Raw genomic sequence first — 19,754 nt, 5'->3', positions numbered from 1 at the left:
GTCGCCTCAGAGCTAGTTTTTTGACAGGGCTAGCTAACCCTCGACAGTTAAAGGATAAAATCTTCATGGAGGGGGAGGGGGGAGGGAATTCCTTGCTCTAAGAACCCTATCAATGGTTTTCTGTTTCCCAAGGGCCACCTCCTCCCCAGCCTGAAATTTAGCTCTGGAAAGAGATGAGGGGCGACCCCTGGTAGGCTTATGAGAAGCAGGAGAAGCCTCAACGTCCAAGCCAACTGCATCCAGCCCTTTCTCTTTGGCTTTGGAGCGCAGAGGGTATCTTGAGGAGGAGGATACAGATGGGGAAGGTGGAGGGTGAGAGGAGAGCGGATAAGTGGAAGGGTGACAGGAAGTGTAAATTGGAGGAGGTGGAGGTAGGGTGCAGGACAAAAAGGAGGCCAGAGCCTGCCTTGCTGGATGAAGGATCAAATGATCCAACGAGGCAGAGATGGGAGGCAAGGAGAAGTGTGCAGGGGGAGCCAATGCATGATTAAATAAATGAGATGAATGAGATGAAAGAGATGCCTCATGATATGATACAGGAGCATGAGAAAAAAAGGACATACCCGATGAGAAGACTTCACCCTGGGCTGCCCTGGATCTCGTCATTGGAGGAGAGGAAGGCTGGATAGGAGCCTTTCCACGCTTTTTCTGCACTCCAATGGTAGGAGCCTCAACTGTATCAGAGGTCTTTAACTGCTCCTCTGTATGATCCACTACAGCAGGTTGTTGAGGCTGTTCAACAGGGGGATCCATATCCATTTCCTGAGCAATCTTTTTGTTCTTTCAATTGAGTGGGCAATCCCTGAAGAGATGTCCCACCTTATGGCATCTTCTACAACGATATGGAATACCTTCATAATCTAACAACTGTTTACGCGAGGAAGATCTCCACTGAATCGTGATATGCTCCTGCAGTCCACCTCTGGTATCCAGATGTACCAATATCCTCGTGAATGCCATCATGCCCGTAGTCTGATAGGATTTATCATACTCCATGTAGGTACCTAGCGAGTTCCCAATCCTTCTGAAAATGTCCTCGGACCAATACTGTAATGGCAGGCCAGGTAGCCTGATCCAAATAGGGCCAACACCAATTTTCTTAGTCTCTGGGTCAAATAGTGGCGTCCAATGCTTTAATAACACAGGGGCATGTTCAAAGTGCCAAAAAGAGGAAAGGACCCAGTTCGTATGATCTGCCCTAGCAAATCTCAGTGCAAACCATCCCCTCACAAATGTTTGGACAAATGGAATGTCTGCCAGGTGATGACCCCAAATCTCTGATGCCCAGGTCTTCAAATGAGCTGCCGAATAGTTCTTGCCTCTGATTCTGCCGACCAAAACCCTATCTGCGTAGTCCATAGTATCGCCCCACTGAATGTCCTCCTCAAGTTTTAGGATCACATCATCTACCTTAGTCTTAAAGCATTTCTTCTTCTTGTGGGGTCGCAAGGCCAAGAAGTGAGGTAGCTTAGAAACCCTCGTAGAATGAGGATCCTTGGTTGAAGGGTTAGGGTTTGTGGGAATTTCAGGGATGACCTCCGAGGGTAGTAGCATAAAGGTAAAACAACCCGAGGGGGGCGCAGAAGAGGAGGAGGGATTAAGGCCGATGATTTTGGGCTTAACGAAGGGTACGTCAGCTAAAGTCTCAGCTAGGTGGGGCAACAGTTCTGGTAAATGGGCTTCCAAAACCGAGGAAGGGTTTATACAACCTGTAATAAACCCTAGTGTAGTGAGGGATGACGGAAGCGATGAGAAAGCTAGAGAAAGCTAGCCAAACATCAGGCTCGTCCAGTAGTACAGTAACAAAATTAGTTGGTCTAGAGAACTAAGGCTAAACTTCAAAAATACACCTTCCTCGAGCGGTTCATCCGAATAATCCATAGCATCCAGGTCCATAACAACAGTTGCACCAAGAATGATGGTAACTGCCTCCAACAAGCTAGCCGATGGGAAATGACACTCAGAGAGGTGGAACAGAAATAGAATCATAGATCAAATGACAGGGAGCAGTAAGCCAGTGCGGGGTAAATGGTAACAAGTAAAAACCCTGAGGTAAGTCCTAGGAACTAGCAAAGGAACCCAAATGCAAAGACCGGCGTGGCGTAAACGAAAACACTCCAATGAAAAGGTAAACTTAGAATGTTAGGGGTCGAGTGAATGCTGAGGTCAACAAGGGTAGTTGCATGTGAGGTGAACAAGGGTAGCTACATGTTAGGTTATCTGTAGCAGAAACCCTTAACCTTTTTTTCACCACGGTCGCTCCATCCTTCCCCTGAACAACCATTCATCCCATCCTTCTAATCCAAACATCATATCCATGTAATCAAGACCTATAGTGAATCGTTTTATATGGATCTCTTTTCATTTTGTGCTCGAGGATTTCGTTGTTGAGGTGAAACATTCTCTTAGGTTCAGTGAACACTTTAATTATTAATGATTTTTAATGGGTTATGTTTTGTATTAAATAAAACTTTTTCATTCAACTTTTTATAGATACGACGTTTACTATATTATTTTATTGTTGGCAGTTTTATAGTATAATTGAACAATTTTATTTTTATTGATTTTGGATTGTTCTTGTAATAAGTTCATAGCAATAAGTTTACAGTTTAGGATGGGAAATTAATTAATTATATATATATATATATGTGGTATTTTATATATATTTACAAAATTCAAAATTTTATATTATAGAATAAGTTTTAAAATAATAATATAACAAAGTATTCACTTCATACCATTATCTATATATATATATATATATATATATATATATATATATATATATAGATATATATATATATATATAATTATAATTATAATTATAATTATAATGATTAAAAATAAATATCTCAATTATAAATATTTACACTATTTCAAAGTATATAGTAATATATTATAATGCATTATATAATGTAGAATCCTATATATATTAATAAATGAATATATATATGAACAATTATTTATCAAAAACATATTTTATATCATCAATTCTAGATTTATGAAATCTGAATTATGCATTAAATAATAATATTTATATAATATCATGAAGTAAGTTATGATTATTAAAATTAATTTCATGAGAATATCTTAAGGGTTTAAATCATTTATATATTTCCATTCCTCTAGATGAACCATAGTAGTTCGTTCCAAATGTTCAACAAAAATTGATTGTTTGATTAATTAGAAAAAATCTCAAAAACAAGATGGATTAGAGAAGATTGATCCACCTTTCCACTGATCCAAATATTTTCTTCAAAATATCTTCCTAAGAAATTATCTCTATTTTCACCTAGGGTTTCATTACTAGTGCTTATATGAGGGGAATCATGTATCTAGGGCTTTCCATTGTCAATGACACAAGGGGCTAGCTTCAACAATGTTAGACATCATATTGACATTAATGAAAAATTCAATGAACAATCTCCCCCTTTGTCATAGAGGGAAATTCTCTCTCCCTTTCAACCTTCTCTCCCCCTTTGACATCAATGGAAACTTTTTTAGCTCACACTCCCCCTATCATTTTTTTTCTCCTTTTTATTAAGTGACTTGTCAGCTAGTCCTCCTCCATGTATTGACTCTTCTTGCTCTCTTTTTGGAAGTCAAGGAAAATAAAACTTATTTCTTTGTGAGAAGACAATAGCTAAGCAGTAGAAGAAATAACCAAATGATCATGCCTTGGTATAACATATTAGACCCAAGACTGAATGAGTTTAGTAACATGGAAGAACAGGGTCTTAGAGCTTGTTCTACCCTACCCGACCCCCACTATATCTTACTATAAGAGTAATGGGGAGATAATTATGTCTACTTCATTTAGGGTGTATCTCCTCTGGCTATATCCCATGGCTCAACACCCTTTGAAGCATGAGAAATTATGGGCATTAGAAAAAGGAATTATGAATGTGGGTGACACCCTTCCACTCCTTGTTCAGAAATTTATTAGGTCAATAAGCCTCCCTACTATTGAAGTTGGGAACTTTAATGATTTTACTAATAAAAAAAATTGATGAGAAAGTTTCAACTAAAAGATGCCAGCATATTCTGGTAGTTGCTACAGTATCAATGGATTGAATTCACACTACTAACTTCCCTACATATCTAAATCACATGATTAAACCTTGTTTAAATTAATTTTTTACAAAGCTCCATTAAAAGTTTACCATGCCATTTGTTATCAATGGATTGAATTCACACTACTAACTTCCCTACATATCTAAATCACATGATTAAACCTTGTTTAAATTATTTTTTTACAAAGCTCCATTAAAAGTTTACCATGCCATTTGTTAATTGAAACTATCACGATTAACCATAATGGGAAGACTACAAAATGTAACACACACCATAATGGGAAGACTACAAAATGTAATACACACCTTACACATACACTTGGCATAGTAGTAGAAACATGTATTTCCTAATCCTTTTCAAACCATTGGTGAAGTATGTCTAATTCTAAATAACAGGTGTCCTTAAAAGACAACAAGTTTCTCTATAACTCCAAAAACTAGGTGTCCATCAATTTCATCATTCCACCCATTGTTCCATTAATCTGCAATGGAAATAATAACTCCAAAAAACAATGTCCATCAATTTCACCATTCATGCTCTTAATAATAACTCAGCTACTCCATCTCTGATTGTAACTTGGAAGAATAATAGAATAACTCTCCCACTCCATGCCCCTTTGTAACCTTGATCAATAATAGAATAACACCACCACTCCATCTTAGATCATTTCAAATTTTCATTAAATATTTATTGTACTTATTATTCATTACCATTCCATATATTATAATCAAAGGCTCAGTGGATGCATGCATTTCTTTGTTATCACTTGGGTTGTTGGAATTGTTGAAGGATTACTGGAATGCGTGAAGGATTACTCTAAAGATTTGAAGGGCCTCTCTTGGCTTCTATCTTTGATAGCCTTCTTTTTATCTACCTGGTATTTTTTCAAGTTTCAACATTGCAGAAACCCTTTATTAGTGATTGCATTGTTGTAATTTTTGAAGGAATACTAGAAGGATTAGTACAATGGTTACTGGAACTATTTGAAGGGGCTTCTGTATGCTTCTATCTCCTAACAAAGGTGCACAATTTGTTACCTAGATTTGTTTTCAATGACCACTGTTAACTAGATTTTTCAATACTCTAATGTGGAATGGCTTTGTTCATTATTGCTAAAGTATTGTTAAAAAATTGATCTAGTTGTTGTCTATCAAATTCTGAAATATTTTGGAATTGAGAAAGGTTAAGTAATTGATCTGCTATACCTCAAACAATTAACCTTTTCTCCTGACAGTCAAGTTTTAAGATATTCCTAAAATTTGCAATCAACATAAATCCAAGACCAAAACCTTACCCTATAAAAAAACAGATGCAAAACCATTGAATTGATGATGGGAATCGATCAATTAATAAATAGACATTCAGTTTACAATGAAGCAGCTTTAGAACTAGGAAATAACTAAGTAGCACGGAGAAAAGTTTATCGTAGATTGTACTTCTAAAATGCGGAAGGGGACAACTCACAGGGCCCAAATGTTGGGCAGCATCTTACTTTTCAAGACATAATGCCATGCATGTCTGATTGGTTTTCTGCCAGTACCAGAGTCGCCTTTTCAATTAAAAACATCAAGAATCGATATGGTCCATGCTGTCATGAATACTTTCTTGTCAACTATTCAATCGATTGCCTGGATAATGCGTTTCAGTTATTCAAAATCCCAATCAATACTCCACCGAATCCTATTGTGCTCATTTCATGCATAATCATGACTATATTAACCCACGAACGCCTAAAGCGATCTAATCGATGGCTTTTGAGTAGATCTAACGGATTCTCCTCTGCAGTCACGCTTGGCTCTGAAAGGCGTAAGATGGGTTTTTAGTAGATCTAATGGATTCGCCTCCGCAGTTATGCTTCGCTCCGAAAGAACATAAGAACGAACAGAATAATTGTCCAAATCGATGTGAGAGATAGGTTTGAGTATATATATTTGTGGGAGATTTCTTTTTAGGGTTGGGTTTACCCTTAAATGAATTTATTGCTATCCCTCAAACTCTGAAAGGAGAAATGGATGCAGTCCTCCAGTGCCCTCCACCTCCTTGGCTACGCCTGAAAATCCTGTACTGTCTTACACTGTAAATAGTCACCCTGCACTCATGAGACAATTTTTCTTGTCAAAAGGTGTCTTGCCTTTGCTTTCTCTGTTATTGTTTTTATCATACTAATTTGATTATCGTCATGGATTCAAGATGAAACCGTAAAAAATGTAAATTGAAATGAATTGAGAAATATGAAAAGAGCTATCTTGAAATATAAACCCTGCCTATCTTCGTTAACGTTTGCACTCCTAAGAATACTAATATGAATACTAATAGAATAGGTGATCAAGAAAGTTTTAAGTAAAAATCACATTCAGATTGTTAAGTTTACTGGTATCAACTACCTAGCCGATTGTTAAGTTTACTGGTAGCCGATTGATCTTTGTATTTTGGTTTTGGTAATTGTTTAATAAAGTAATTTCATAGTTGAGAAATAAACAAGAAAGCAAAATAGGGGTAAAGCTGCCCAGATCTTCTAGCAAATTCCATTCTGCTGAAGGCCTCCTTAGGTCTTGGTCTATATCTTTGATCTTTGTATTTTGGTTTTGGTAATTGTTTAATAAAGTAATATAAAAAAGAACTTAAAAATATTAACAAGAATTATAAGAATTCAAAAATATCACAAATAATTATTAACATAAACATGTTTTTATCTTTTTTCTTTTAACATTTTTCTTTTCTTTTTGATATATAATCTACTATTATGAATAATTATAATATGACAGCTAAAGGATCTCAAGGTAGCCACCAGCCAACAATTAACAGAATATTTTGGAACTCGAGTCAATTTAATCGAACCAAGAAAATTGATCAAGTTGTTTTCTGGTCATTTCAAATTTATTCTAACATCATTCATCATATCTTTCTCATTGTAGATTAGGTTGCATTCACTTTTTCAAGGATTTTTATTTACAATTTATGAGGTGTATTGTTGAAATTTTTTAATAAATTTATGACAGTAAATCTGTAGTTTTATGATTTTGATAAGTTAATAAGTTATTAAAATAAAATATTTTAAAATTAAAGGTTTTTGATAAAAAAAATTTATTAGGTATTTGATTTATATAATTAAACTAATTTCAATCTTAATAGTTAAACTAATATGATACCAATTATTTTTTTTAAAAGAGAAAGTGATTTACTATCAAATATTTTTAAATTTATTCTATTTTATTTTGGAAGTAAAAAGAATATATAATTATGGATTTCTTTTAATTTATTTAAATTACCATTTTTTCCTTTTTAATAAATCTTTTAATATTATAATTATTTATACTAATTTTAATGAAATTAATTAAGCTTTGTAATAATGGTTAAAAAAGTATTTATTAAATGAGAAATTGTTTAAATTCTAAATAATTAATAAATATTTATATCAAAATTATTTATTAAATCAGAAATTGTTTATTCACATACCTAAATTAGTATAAATTACTCCTAAAGCTGAAAACTAAAACATACAATTAGTCAATTACTCATAAGCTAAATAACTCATAGTTAATGATAATTAGTCATAAATCTAAGTTAGTTATAATTCATGATTTAATTTGACAATGATCTTAATGTTTATACTAATGAAATGAGATAAGTTTTGCAATAATGATTAAAACTATATTTATTAAATGAGAAATTGTTTAAATCACAAATAATTAATAAATATTTAAATCATAACTATTTATTAGAATTACTAGAAATTACTCATAAACCTAAAAACTGAAACATAGAATTAGTCAATTACTCATAAATGTAAATAAACCATAGTTACTTATAATTAATCATAATTATTCATTAATCTAAATTACTCATAATTAACCTAATTATTTGTTCACTATAAATTAACTATGTGGCACTATAAATTAACTTTGGCACCCAAACAAGTGGAATATGTTGTTCTATTAAATGTTCATTGTAAAGAATGTCACACCTTTTTCTACTTGTTTAAAAGCCTTGTAAAATATTTTTTTGAAAAAATTAGATATAGCTCTTAAACACTATTCTATTCAATTGGATGGATGTCTTACTCCTGAAATTCTCACATTGCATCTATTAGCAAGCCATCAATATATTTCAATTTAACCTCCATATACCCTATAATCATAATCAAGTGGATAAAGAAACCCAACTTTCCTGCTAATTGATAATGTCAAATCTTATGTGTGTGTGGTTGCTTGAAAAAGGGTGTGAGGTATAATTATGAATATTTACATGTGTATTTAAATGTAATTGGTTGTCATTAATATTGTAGGAATTTCCATGATGTATATGTGTAATATGGGTAATGTATAATGTATATGTCTTTAGCGGAATGTATTAATTTAAATAATTAAATGTTTTTAATATGTTATTGATAATTGTTTAAACATTTTTTTTAAGAGATAGAATAATATAATTATATAATATAATAATGAAAATACTCTTCTCATTATATCAAATACATATTACAATATGTTAGAAAAACAAGATATGGATTCTATAAAATTATATTATAAAAAATGTTATTAAATCTCTTACTCTAAACCTTTCTTTTCTTTCATAAATTATAATTAAAAAAAACATTGTATAATAAAAATACGTATAAGAATAGATTAATCAATAAAACAAATCTTTTAATTTTTTTTAAGAACATTTAAACACATTTTTTTTTATTTCTTTCATAAATTATAATTACAAAAAAACATTGCATAATAAAAATATGTATAAGAATAGATTAATTCAATAAAACAAATCTTTTCATTTTTTTCAAAGAAACTTTAAACACATTACCTAATATATGTTTAAATTTAGGTGTTTTTAGATTTTCTATTGTTTTTAATTTTGTCAAAATTCTTTGAAATTTGGAATCACTTAAAATGTAGTTAACATCTACTTGTTAGACAACCCATCAAAAATATTTATAAACACATACAATAAAAATAATAATTCACTTTTAAGATTAAGATCAAGTTATATATCATTATTTTTTTAAAACAATGGAGACATATAGAATTAATTGTTTTAGAAAACACATTTTCTTAATGGTTAAGAACATTTAAATTATAACTATTATGACTAGTGTATCCTTAAAAATTAGATTATTAAGTAAGAAACACTATTTTAATAAATATTAAGAAATTCAAATAATTAAAAAAGGTTATAAATATAGAAAATTATGTTGAAAAATCTCACAAACATAAAACATATTACATTTTTTATTATTTAAATTTCCTAATATTTATTAATTTAAGCTCCATATACCACATAATCATAATCATGTAGATATTAATGTAGTCCATTAGAATGCTTAGGTTGTGATATTAATGCAAGTATTATCTTACCATATTAACAATCCATTGTTTTATTAATAAATAAGTAAAGTGATTTTAGATTAATTCTAAATATGAAAAAAACTAATATATACTAATATGTTGTTTTAGAAATTTATTAATATAATTTTAATTTGATATTTTTGGATTCATTATGATTGAGTTAATTTTTTTTTGTTAAATTCCAACCAGAAATTATTTAGGTCATTCACATTACATACCTAATTAAAACATATAACTAAAATAAATTCACTATTATACAAAACAGATGTGATCTTGAATCTAGAAAAAAAAACCAAGTTGTTCACCGGCTATTTTTTATTAGTTCAAATTTCACTCTTATCCTTAACAAAATAAAAAATTGTGTATGATAAATTATGTATTTATGTTACTTTTGATTTTATTCAATATTAAATTGTTTTGTGGATATCGAATGTTTTTTTTAATTGTTAAGTGATTTGTCTTTTTCATCGTGGATCCAGTTATTTGGAGTTGTCTTCGATTCAAAGTTTTTGAACTTATCTTATTGTGGCTCCATTTATCTGTTGTGATAAAGTTTGACACTGTAAAAAAAATAGAAGAATCGTTTTATATGGATTTAGTTGTTGAGGTGAAACATTCTCTTACGTTCAGTGCACAGTTTAATTTTTAATGATTTTGCACGGGTTATGTTTTGTATTATATAAAACTTTTTCATTCAACATTTTATAGATACGGCATTTACTAGATTATCTTATTGTGGGCAGTTTTATAGTATTTCAAAGTGTTTATTTTTATTGATTTTGGATTGCTGTTGTAATAAGTTCATAGCAATGAGTTTACAATTTAGGATGGGAATATATATATATATATATATATATATATATAATTCAAAATTTGTAATATATTATTGTTATATAGTTTTTTTTAATTATTTTCCATACAAATTTAATGCATTATATTTTAATAAATAAGTCTGGAATATTAAAAATTAGAACCATTTTATTATTTTATTGTAAAAAAAATGTAATATATATATATATATATATATATATATATATATATTAATTTATAACTTTATATCTAGAATAAATTTAAGTTGGTTGAAATATACTTATTGTAAAAAAATATGTAATATATATATATATATAGAGAGAGATATATATATATATATTTTAATTTATAATTTTATATCTAGAATGAATAAATTTAAGTTGGTTGAAATATACAATAATTACTATAAGTAATATTTCAATGTTTTTGAAGCATTAATTTTGGTTAAAATTTCAAATCAATTAGAATGGTTCATTATCAAAATAAAGATGGAAAATCTATTTTATCTAAGTAAATAGTACAGATGCATAATGTTCAAAATATAATTTGAGAAAATCAAATAAAATTAATAATATTTAATATTTATTGAAATTAAATTAATATATGAATATTAGATAATAAAATATTTAGTACATTTTTACAAAAAAAAAAATTAATAATTATATAAAAATTACAATTTCAAACCTTACTACTAAACAAAAAAAAATATGAATAAAAAGGAAAAAATATTTAACTGAAAATTGAAAACACAAATGTCTCTAATAATAAAATTTATTTGAATTTTTTATTCAAATATATTATATTATAGAATAGATTTTAAAATAAAATCTATATATATATATATATATATATATATATATATATATATATATATATATATATATATATGAGTAATTACAAATAAATATCTCAATTATAAATATTTACACTATGTTAAAGTATATAGTAATATATTATAATGTATTATATAATGTAGAATCATATATATATATATAGAACAATTATTTATCAAAATCTTATTTTATATCATCAAGTTTAAATTTATGAAATTTGAATTATGAATTAAAGAATAATATTTATATAATATATAAGATAGTGAATTAAGTTATGATTATTAAAAAGAATTTTAGGAAGAAAGAGCACGAGTCTCTTAAGGCCTTAAATCATTTATATATTTTGGTTCCTCTTGATGAATCATAGTAGTTCGTTCGAAATGTTCACCAAAAATTGATTCTCTGATTAACTCGAAAAAAAAATTCAAAAACAAGATGGATTAGAGAATATTGATCTACCTTGCCATTGATCCAAATATTTTCTTGCAAATATCTTCCCAAGACATTGTCTCTATTTGCAGCTAAGGTTTCGTTACAGGGCTTATATTAGGGGAATCAGGTATGTAGGGCTTGCAGTCATCATTGACATCAATGACAACTTCAACAAACAATCTCCCCCTTTTTCATAGATGACAATTCTCTCTCCCTTTCAACATTCTCTCCCCCTTTGACATCAATTGAAACTTTCTCAGTTGGGGATCCCCCGTGTAATTTTGCTTGTTCTTTTGATTAAGTGATTTGTTAGCTACTCCTCATTCCTGTATTGACTCTTCTTGATCTTTTAGGAATTCAAGACAAATACCACTTATTTCTTTGCATTCATGGGAAGACATCTTCAGCAATGATTCATTGAACACATATTAGAAATAAGAGATGACCTATTCATTCAGACTTATAGATTTTCTCCCCTTGAGATTTTCATGGCAATAAAAAGGAATAAATTTCATTCTGAAGCAAATGATAAACATGTGAAGCATTCTTGAAGAAAATTACATTGTTTGAATTCAAGAGAGGCCAATTGGATAGAAGTAAATTCATATTTTTATCATCTTGAAATACTTTCATCAAGAACGGGCTTTCAAAAATAAATTGGCTAATTAATGCTAATAGTCTTCCAGACATTTAGGGATCTCCACTAATCCTCCTACATAGAAGCAATTTTAAACTAGTTGGGCACTTTGGGCAGATGTGATTAAGATTTATGAACACTCTTGGTGCATGGGATATTGACAGGCCTACTATTTTCCACACAATGGCCAACAAAGACCCACTTAGAAGTGCCCCTTTTAGAAACACCCATGAAGTAAGTGAAGCCTCACCTTAGATGCTAATGGGTGACTTTCTGAACCATGTTTCTTCAGCCTAACAAGATTGTCATGTGGTTGTGGCACATTGCTCCTAACCATCACACACTACAACACCATTTCCATCTCAAATTGAAGAGCTCATCATCTGAATCAAACAGTGACACTCACAGCTCAATCCGACATTGTATGTGAAAGTTATGACCCACTGAAGCTATTGAGAAACAACTAAAAATATTATAGGCAAGACCCACACGGAGGACATATGGCACTGACATCAGTAGTATGGATGATGACATCAGCAAGGTGACGTGTAATTATATTTGGGAGGGAGCCAATCAAGATATGGCATGTGGAAGGTGACATCAGCATGACATTAGCAACACAGTCAACATTATGAGCTAATCAGGGCGCACCATGTGATGCCCAGTAAGCACGGTGTCAGTTTTCTTAGTGAGGTGACAATTTACACCATTGCGGTAGCAATGATGACCAAATTGTTGCATGATTAATTTTTCCAATAACCTCCCAAAAAATCGACGAGAGTTTAACTATTGGAGAAAAAATTATAATAAAAAAATTTCGAAATCGACCAACCCAACATCAATGGGACCACCACCTAGTTCACTCATGATGTTAAACGACGACCCAAAAAAAATAACAATAACCAACCAACACAAAAAGCCAATGAGACTCAAACCAATGACCCAGCGCAGGGCTTATTGCCAATGGGCCAAGTGGCATCTAGTGGGAGGTTTGCTGCCCAGGAACTATTTAACTCCATAATCCACAAACAACTAAATAGTAGGAGTGAGTGCGAAACCCATCCGCCTGATCTATACCTACGAAACTCTGCGAGGCCATAACCACGTGTTGTGGGGCGAAATTTTCATGAAGGATTCCTTAGAATCTTAGGGAAATATTTGTGTATATAAGTTTGAAGGGAATCTAAAAGATTCCCTAGTGCTCCAAAGGTCACCAACACATAACAAAGTTGACTTTATAATAATTTTACATAATCTTTCACCATGAATTCAATTGTTCAATCTATTTTTTTAGCAAAGGTGTGCATTTTCAAGCCATCTCCATAAGTGGAGGTATAACGTGTCATTTTGTAATTGAATGCAATTGGATTTTGCTAAATATTAATTAAAGAGACCTCGCCACATTGAGTAGGTCCTGAAGATGTAACCCACACTGGGTGCACTCCGTTATCAACTTGTTTATGCCTTTGTTTCTCATGGTTTCCTTTTAAATTTCCTCTTCTCTTATGTGTATGAATTCACGGTTACATGCTCTTTTATATGCAATTATGTATGCATCCTTGAACTGAAAATATCTAGATCAAGTTTGGTATCAGAGTGGTTCCTCTATCGATGTGAATTGCAAGTGTGTGATAAAACAAGGAAAATCTCCATAGAGGTAAATGAAAACTTCAGTCCTTTCCTCCAAAAGCAGGGTGTGTAATGCGAAGAATGAAAATGGTAGAATAAGATGCTCAGTTGGAGGAAGAGTGAATTTTTTGCAAGGTCTTTCAGAACACGGACGACAAAGTTAGCAAAATGTTTACAAAGTATGAGAAGGCATTAGCGGTGCACGAGAAGAAATAGCCAGATAATCATGCCTTGGTAAATCAAGTAGGAGGAGGAAAAGATCCTCTTGAACCACCATCTCCATCTGCTAGTGAATATTCCACTTCTTCTTCATCTTCTCATCATTCTAAAAGTAGAAAATATTAAAAAAATACTTTTTCAAGTTGGATGTCAAGTTTAATTTGCCTATGTATAATGGAGAATCTAATGCAGAAAAACTAGATAACTGGATAAGAAAAGTTGAAGCATATTGTCGCATACAACGGCTTGAAGAGGATGAGCCAAGATCCATTTAGCATCTCTTCGGCCAAGTGGAACCACTTTCATATGGTGGGAAAGGAAACTGCAGAAAGGTGGCAGCACTAGTTGTAATTTTCTTTCATCTTGGTCTAAGTTTGTATCTGCTTTAACAGGAAATTTTACCCATTAGGCTATAGAGAAAAGGCCATGATGGAATGGAAACATTTGAAACAAAGTAAAGTTAAAAATGTTCATAATTTTAAAGAGGGGATTAGGAAACAAGCATTAGCATTAAACGTTCAATTAGATTCTCCTAAGACTTTGATGAAACAAATTTTTTCTTTGCATAATTATTTGCATCATTCATTGTTATTATTTGAACATAGAACTCTTGATGAAGCTAGTGTGAAGGTTTTACATCTTGAAAGAAAGGGGAAGCATGAGCAATATCACTGACCAAACATAACATTAATAGTTAAGAGAAAGGAAGCAAAGCCCTCTTGTACTCATTGTGAGAAATAAGGGCATGATGAGGAGAACTGTTGAGAATTGCATCTGGAATTAAGGCCAAAGAGGAATGTAGAAAAGTGAAGTAGAATACAATCGCTACATGCAACAAGACCAATAATATGAATCAGAGGATGGTGAAAAGATCATAGCTACAAGATATGTAGGTCTTCTACCAATTGACCAAGGATATGACTCAAGTGATGAGATGAGGATTATAGCTCTCAGCATAGTAGGTGATGGACCTATTGAATTGTGTTCTGATTCACGTGATGAGATAAGGATTTTAGTAGATGTTGGGCCAAACATGAGAAGGGCACCAGAGACAACATGGCTCCAAGAACTCAAGGAGAGCAACCAAAGAATTCAAGCAGAGAATTGTTGGGTAGCGGATCCCCCCATAGCATGTTTTTGGTGCTTGAAGCCCGAGTTTTGTTCAAATTGAATGTAAAGATTTCGTGAAATGCGGATGCAAAGCACGAGATTATAGGGTTGTCCACCCTAAAAAAATGTAATTTAATATAGAGTGTGTCGGCCTACCCATGCCCTGTGGACCATGGGATTGTATAAATAGAGTGAGGCTCTAAGTGTAAAAGTTAGTCTTGAGAGTTTTGAGAAGTAATAGATATATGTGAAGGCATGGTTAGAAGATAGAAGTGAATCTGAAGTGTATTGGGTCATAGTAGTAGGTAGAGGCTCTGCAGATAAGTGCGCATAGGCTTAGTAGAGTTCGCAGTTGAGTGCATTGACCCCTGCAGCTGAGTGCGCAGGGTGGAGTCAAGTCTGTACTGGATCAAACTTTGAAGGCATCATTAATCAATATCAGTTTGTTTGACATATTGAGCATCTGGTTCATAAATATGTATTTTATGTGTTGATGATATCTATTTATCTATATGCGCGCACTTATATGTATGCTTATGAATGGGAATCTTCTAAGTAATTAACAAATAGACCCTAATTAAGGAAGACTTGGGTAATTAACATTGATCGCACTATGGCTGGAGCCGTGCGAAGGTGGTTCCAAAGAACACTAGAAGCTTGCTGGTACGCGTAATCTAGTAGTGTGAAGGTTGAATTACATACTGATCTCCCACATCAAGACATTCCTAGGGTCAGGAAACTTGGTTCCAACACCCTCCCATACTACTTCGGTTGAGACCTTAGTCCGCGCTCTGCGGACTGTTGCTGAAAGGGCCAGTAGTACCAGGATTTACTTGGATAAATCACTGCTTAACCTGGTTCAGGCCCCATCAAGCCAATAAATGGTTACGTTGCCCGAACTAGGATCTTCCTAAGGGATGTCTGATTTCATGCCACTGGAACCCAACAAAGAACGAAATTGAAGAGTGGTTGGACAAAAAGATTCATGATTTCGCGGCACAGGAAAACAGAACTCCATAAGTATCTGAGAAAAGGTGGCTGGATCTCTACGTGCACACAGAAATCCACAAGATTTTCTTTGCATCCTTTCCTTCTAAGCTATATTAGTGGATCGCGAGACTAGCCAACAGCTAGGGAAGGTGTAAGCTCGACCAACCCATAATGTGGACTCCGGAATCAATGTGCAGACTAGAGGCATCAGAAGACAAGATCACAAGAGTTGTGGACCAATGGATTGACCAGATAATAGGGGGATTCATCACTGACTTTGCAGTAGACACAACCATGAGCTACAACGAAATAGTACAACATTTTCTCAAAGGACCATGAGGTAAGTATATTAAATCATTGAATACCTGGATTAAGATGTTGTTATCTAAAAAGAGGGTTATGCAAATACATTAATGTTTGGAACAATGTGGAGAAAATAGATATACAAAGGTAGTGGGGAATTAGAAAGCAGACCATTAATTTCATTGTCATGAGAGAGTGAGAAAGAGCTTGCTCAGTTCTCCCCTAGAAGTGTGGTCAGGTTGATAAAGCAGTGTATTCCACAGTTACCACCTTCACCCATGCCACCACTCGCTTCACCTTCCTCCTGTCCATCTCCATCCACTCCAACTCCACAAACCCCTCAGTTCAGCATGGTAAGCATGATCAAGCTATCTGTATTCAAAGGAGTAGGGAATAAGGATTTAGACGAGTTCTAGTTCATGGTAAGAGCAGTGTGAGAAGCGCTAGGGGTCACAGATGACAACTTTAAGAAGGATACACTGGTGAGCGCATTGCAAGATCATGCATTGACATGGTATATTAAGCACTCTAATGACCACCCAAATGCATGGATAGCAGAGATCCAGAATGTGTTGAACAAAGAATTTATCTGGCCAAAGTCTGAGACACAGTCAATCATCGTGTTTAAAGAGATTGCGATGCTCTCGGGTGAGACCCCCTAGGATCTGGATCAATGGCTAAAGAGTATGATTCGCGAGGCTAATATGACGCTAAAAAATGCGCAGAACCACACATGGTTTGTGGCATCTCTCACACCGCACCTGAGGATGGTGCTATCACAGCAGAAGCTTTCATCCGAGGCTAAAGCATTGGAAATGGCGATGAGGTTGCATGAGACCCCGATACAAGACCCTGGGTTGGGAATTCAACAAATCCACGTGTAACTATAGAATCTATGCTTGGAAATGAAAATTTTGAAGTAGGATAGGGCACCATGGCCAGAGGCACGCGAGGAAGTATGGTGCATAAAATGCAAAGATCAGGGCCATGACAAGGATCGTTGTCTAGTATTTGTGAACTACTTGGCAGGAGGGGGACCAATGCTGTTAAGACCAGAAGCACAGGAAGGGCCGAGCATGACACCCACGTTATGGTGCGTGATCTATTAGATAGGAGGAAACATAGGATAGACAATTGTCACTTGCTACAGAAGTATACACAGACTCCACAACAACTGTTTTGTAATTTTTGTAGGTCGGTAGGCCACGATGAGTGCACTTGTCACAGTTACGAGCTAATGATGGATCAAACCCCAGCCTATAGGATGCAGATAGAAATGCGAGCCCTCGACCCAGCTACTGGAATAACGGGCACTAGATTTCAGGGACGAGGTCGAGGACGAGGAGGAATGGGACCTGGAAGGGGTCATGGACAGTTGATTTGTTGCAATTCCAGAGGACCAGGGCACTAAGCCCATGATTATACTAATCTGATGAGAATATCTTGTTCGTATTGTGCTCAGTTTGATCATGAACCAGTGGATTTTCCTACACTGATCACACAGATGCACAAGAAAGGGGTACTCTAGCCTCCTTTGACTCAGAATATCCAAATGATGAGATCTGAAACCCACAACGAAGACCCCAATGTGAACATGATGCTCAAAAGTGGTGCTACCATAGGGGAAGATAAGGGGATGCAGCTTGAGGGGGATACATGGGTTCACAAGGCCCTTGCAAAGGAACTCGATTTTGACCTGAAATGCGCAAAGGAGACATTCATGGAAGCTAAGAAGAGCTTCACAGAGGCCTCCACTTTAGGTAAGAAGGATCAACTAGAGCCAGGAGTGAATCCTTCTATGCTTACTACCTTTCTGGAGACATGCATGAAACTACTGCATGACAACAAGGCAGTTAAGGGACTACAAGAGCTGATCACTAGGTGCACGGGGTTGGGTGAACCACGTGTAGTCTACAAACTAGTAAAGCATACATTGCGCACTACGAGGAAAATGAGATTGATGACGTAGATTGGTGAATACGAAATGGTTTAAGTAATCCTGGACTTGGGGTTGGATGCGAATATGTTACCTAAGCAAACCTAGGAATGCATGGGCATGATCACACTATAGTGGTCCCCTATTCAATTATGAATGGTGAACCAATAGAATATCGTGCCCATGAGAAGGTTGCAAGGAGTAACAATTGATATTGAAGGTGCGAGCACACAAACGGACTTTGAAGTGATAGAGATTGTCGATGAAAATAGTCCTTATCTCGCGTTGTTAGGAATAGACTGGGTGACTGATATGAATGGAGTCATAAACCTGAAGAAGTAGAAGATGATATTCGAGAAAAATTCACTGCGCATGGTAGTCCCGTTAGACCAATCCGAAGGAGCTCGCTACACTGAACCCGTGCGCGACAATGAGCAAGATTGTATTTACTAGAAAATAGCGCAGGACTAAGATTAGGTGAACCTGACTACAGATGGAAGAATCTCGTGGGAGCATGATAGCTCTTGCACTTCGGATTCAGACAAGGAAGTAGAGTGCTGGCATAACTGGTTGCATGAGGTGACGATGCTAAATTGCAACATGATGATTAAATCACTGCGGTACGTGACGACAGAGGCAAGGGAACTGCCAACACATGATGAGGTGACAATGGTGGATGAATTCCTAGACAAATTTGAAAGCGCAACACTGGAACAACAATGGTACTCTGGACTGGAAGGGGCACTGTGTGACACCTGCACGAGGATGGAGTACACATCAAGAAACCATGGTAAGCTGGCCTAAATGTGAAAGGTGAATGCAATTACGGGTTGGAAGCAACCAGTGCCAAACAAAAATTGGGTAGCGAGGACAGAGAAGTTTGCGTGCTCACCTATGTCGATGGGTACAGATGTGGGTTGGGCCGTCCATAATCGCACATTCCAGAATAAGGATCGACGCTCAGAACCAGCTGCATCCGCAGGAAAAGTGACGCACACCACAAACATTCCACATAGAAGCATTCAAGAAAGTATGTGGGATCCTAAACAAGATTCACTAGGCTAGATGAACTGATTGGGACCTGCACGTACCAGTGGTTCGACGAGCCCATAGGGTCTTGTACAAGCATGTAAGCGTGGAGACGATCCCAAAGAGGACGGGCAGCATCGAGACCATAATTTTGGGAGGAAGGAACCCTCACATACTTAGAACAACATGTGGGGACCAGGGCGAAGGAATTATGCAGCTGCACGGGGTCAACCATATGCAGATCCAAGAAGCCATTCGACGGAGGACCCGTAAGTTTCGTGAACTCGAAGATCGGGTATGACCAAGGAAGAAAAGTGAACTGGATCCTGAATCCATGCAAGCATGCTGCGTAAATAAGCTAAGAATGATAGGACAAGATATGGACTGAAGTATGACTGTAGTAGAAC

At 34.5% G+C, this 19,754-nt stretch overlaps 1 protein-coding gene across 1 annotated transcript; it reads right to left on the bottom strand.

Moving 5' to 3' along the window:
• Window positions 1-783: 783 nt before the first annotated feature.
• On the bottom strand, window positions 784-1,359 carry LOC149257092 (uncharacterized). The gene has a single exon (XM_089454694.1). It carries the CDS (start codon window positions 1,357-1,359, stop codon window positions 784-786), a length of 576 nt encoding a protein of 191 aa, XP_089310820.1.
• Between the last annotated feature and the right edge of the window lie 18,395 nt (window positions 1,360-19,754).

Source organism: Pinus tabuliformis, chromosome 6, assembly GCF_031772625.1.
Source record: "Pinus tabuliformis cultivar Carrire ecotype Pingquan chromosome 6, CPIR1, whole genome shotgun sequence".
In the NCBI taxonomy this organism is placed as follows: domain Eukaryota; kingdom Viridiplantae; phylum Streptophyta; class Pinopsida; order Pinales; family Pinaceae; genus Pinus; species Pinus tabuliformis.
The sequence above is the reverse complement of the archived record's forward strand: the minus strand, read 5'-3'. Positions and strand labels throughout refer to the sequence as shown.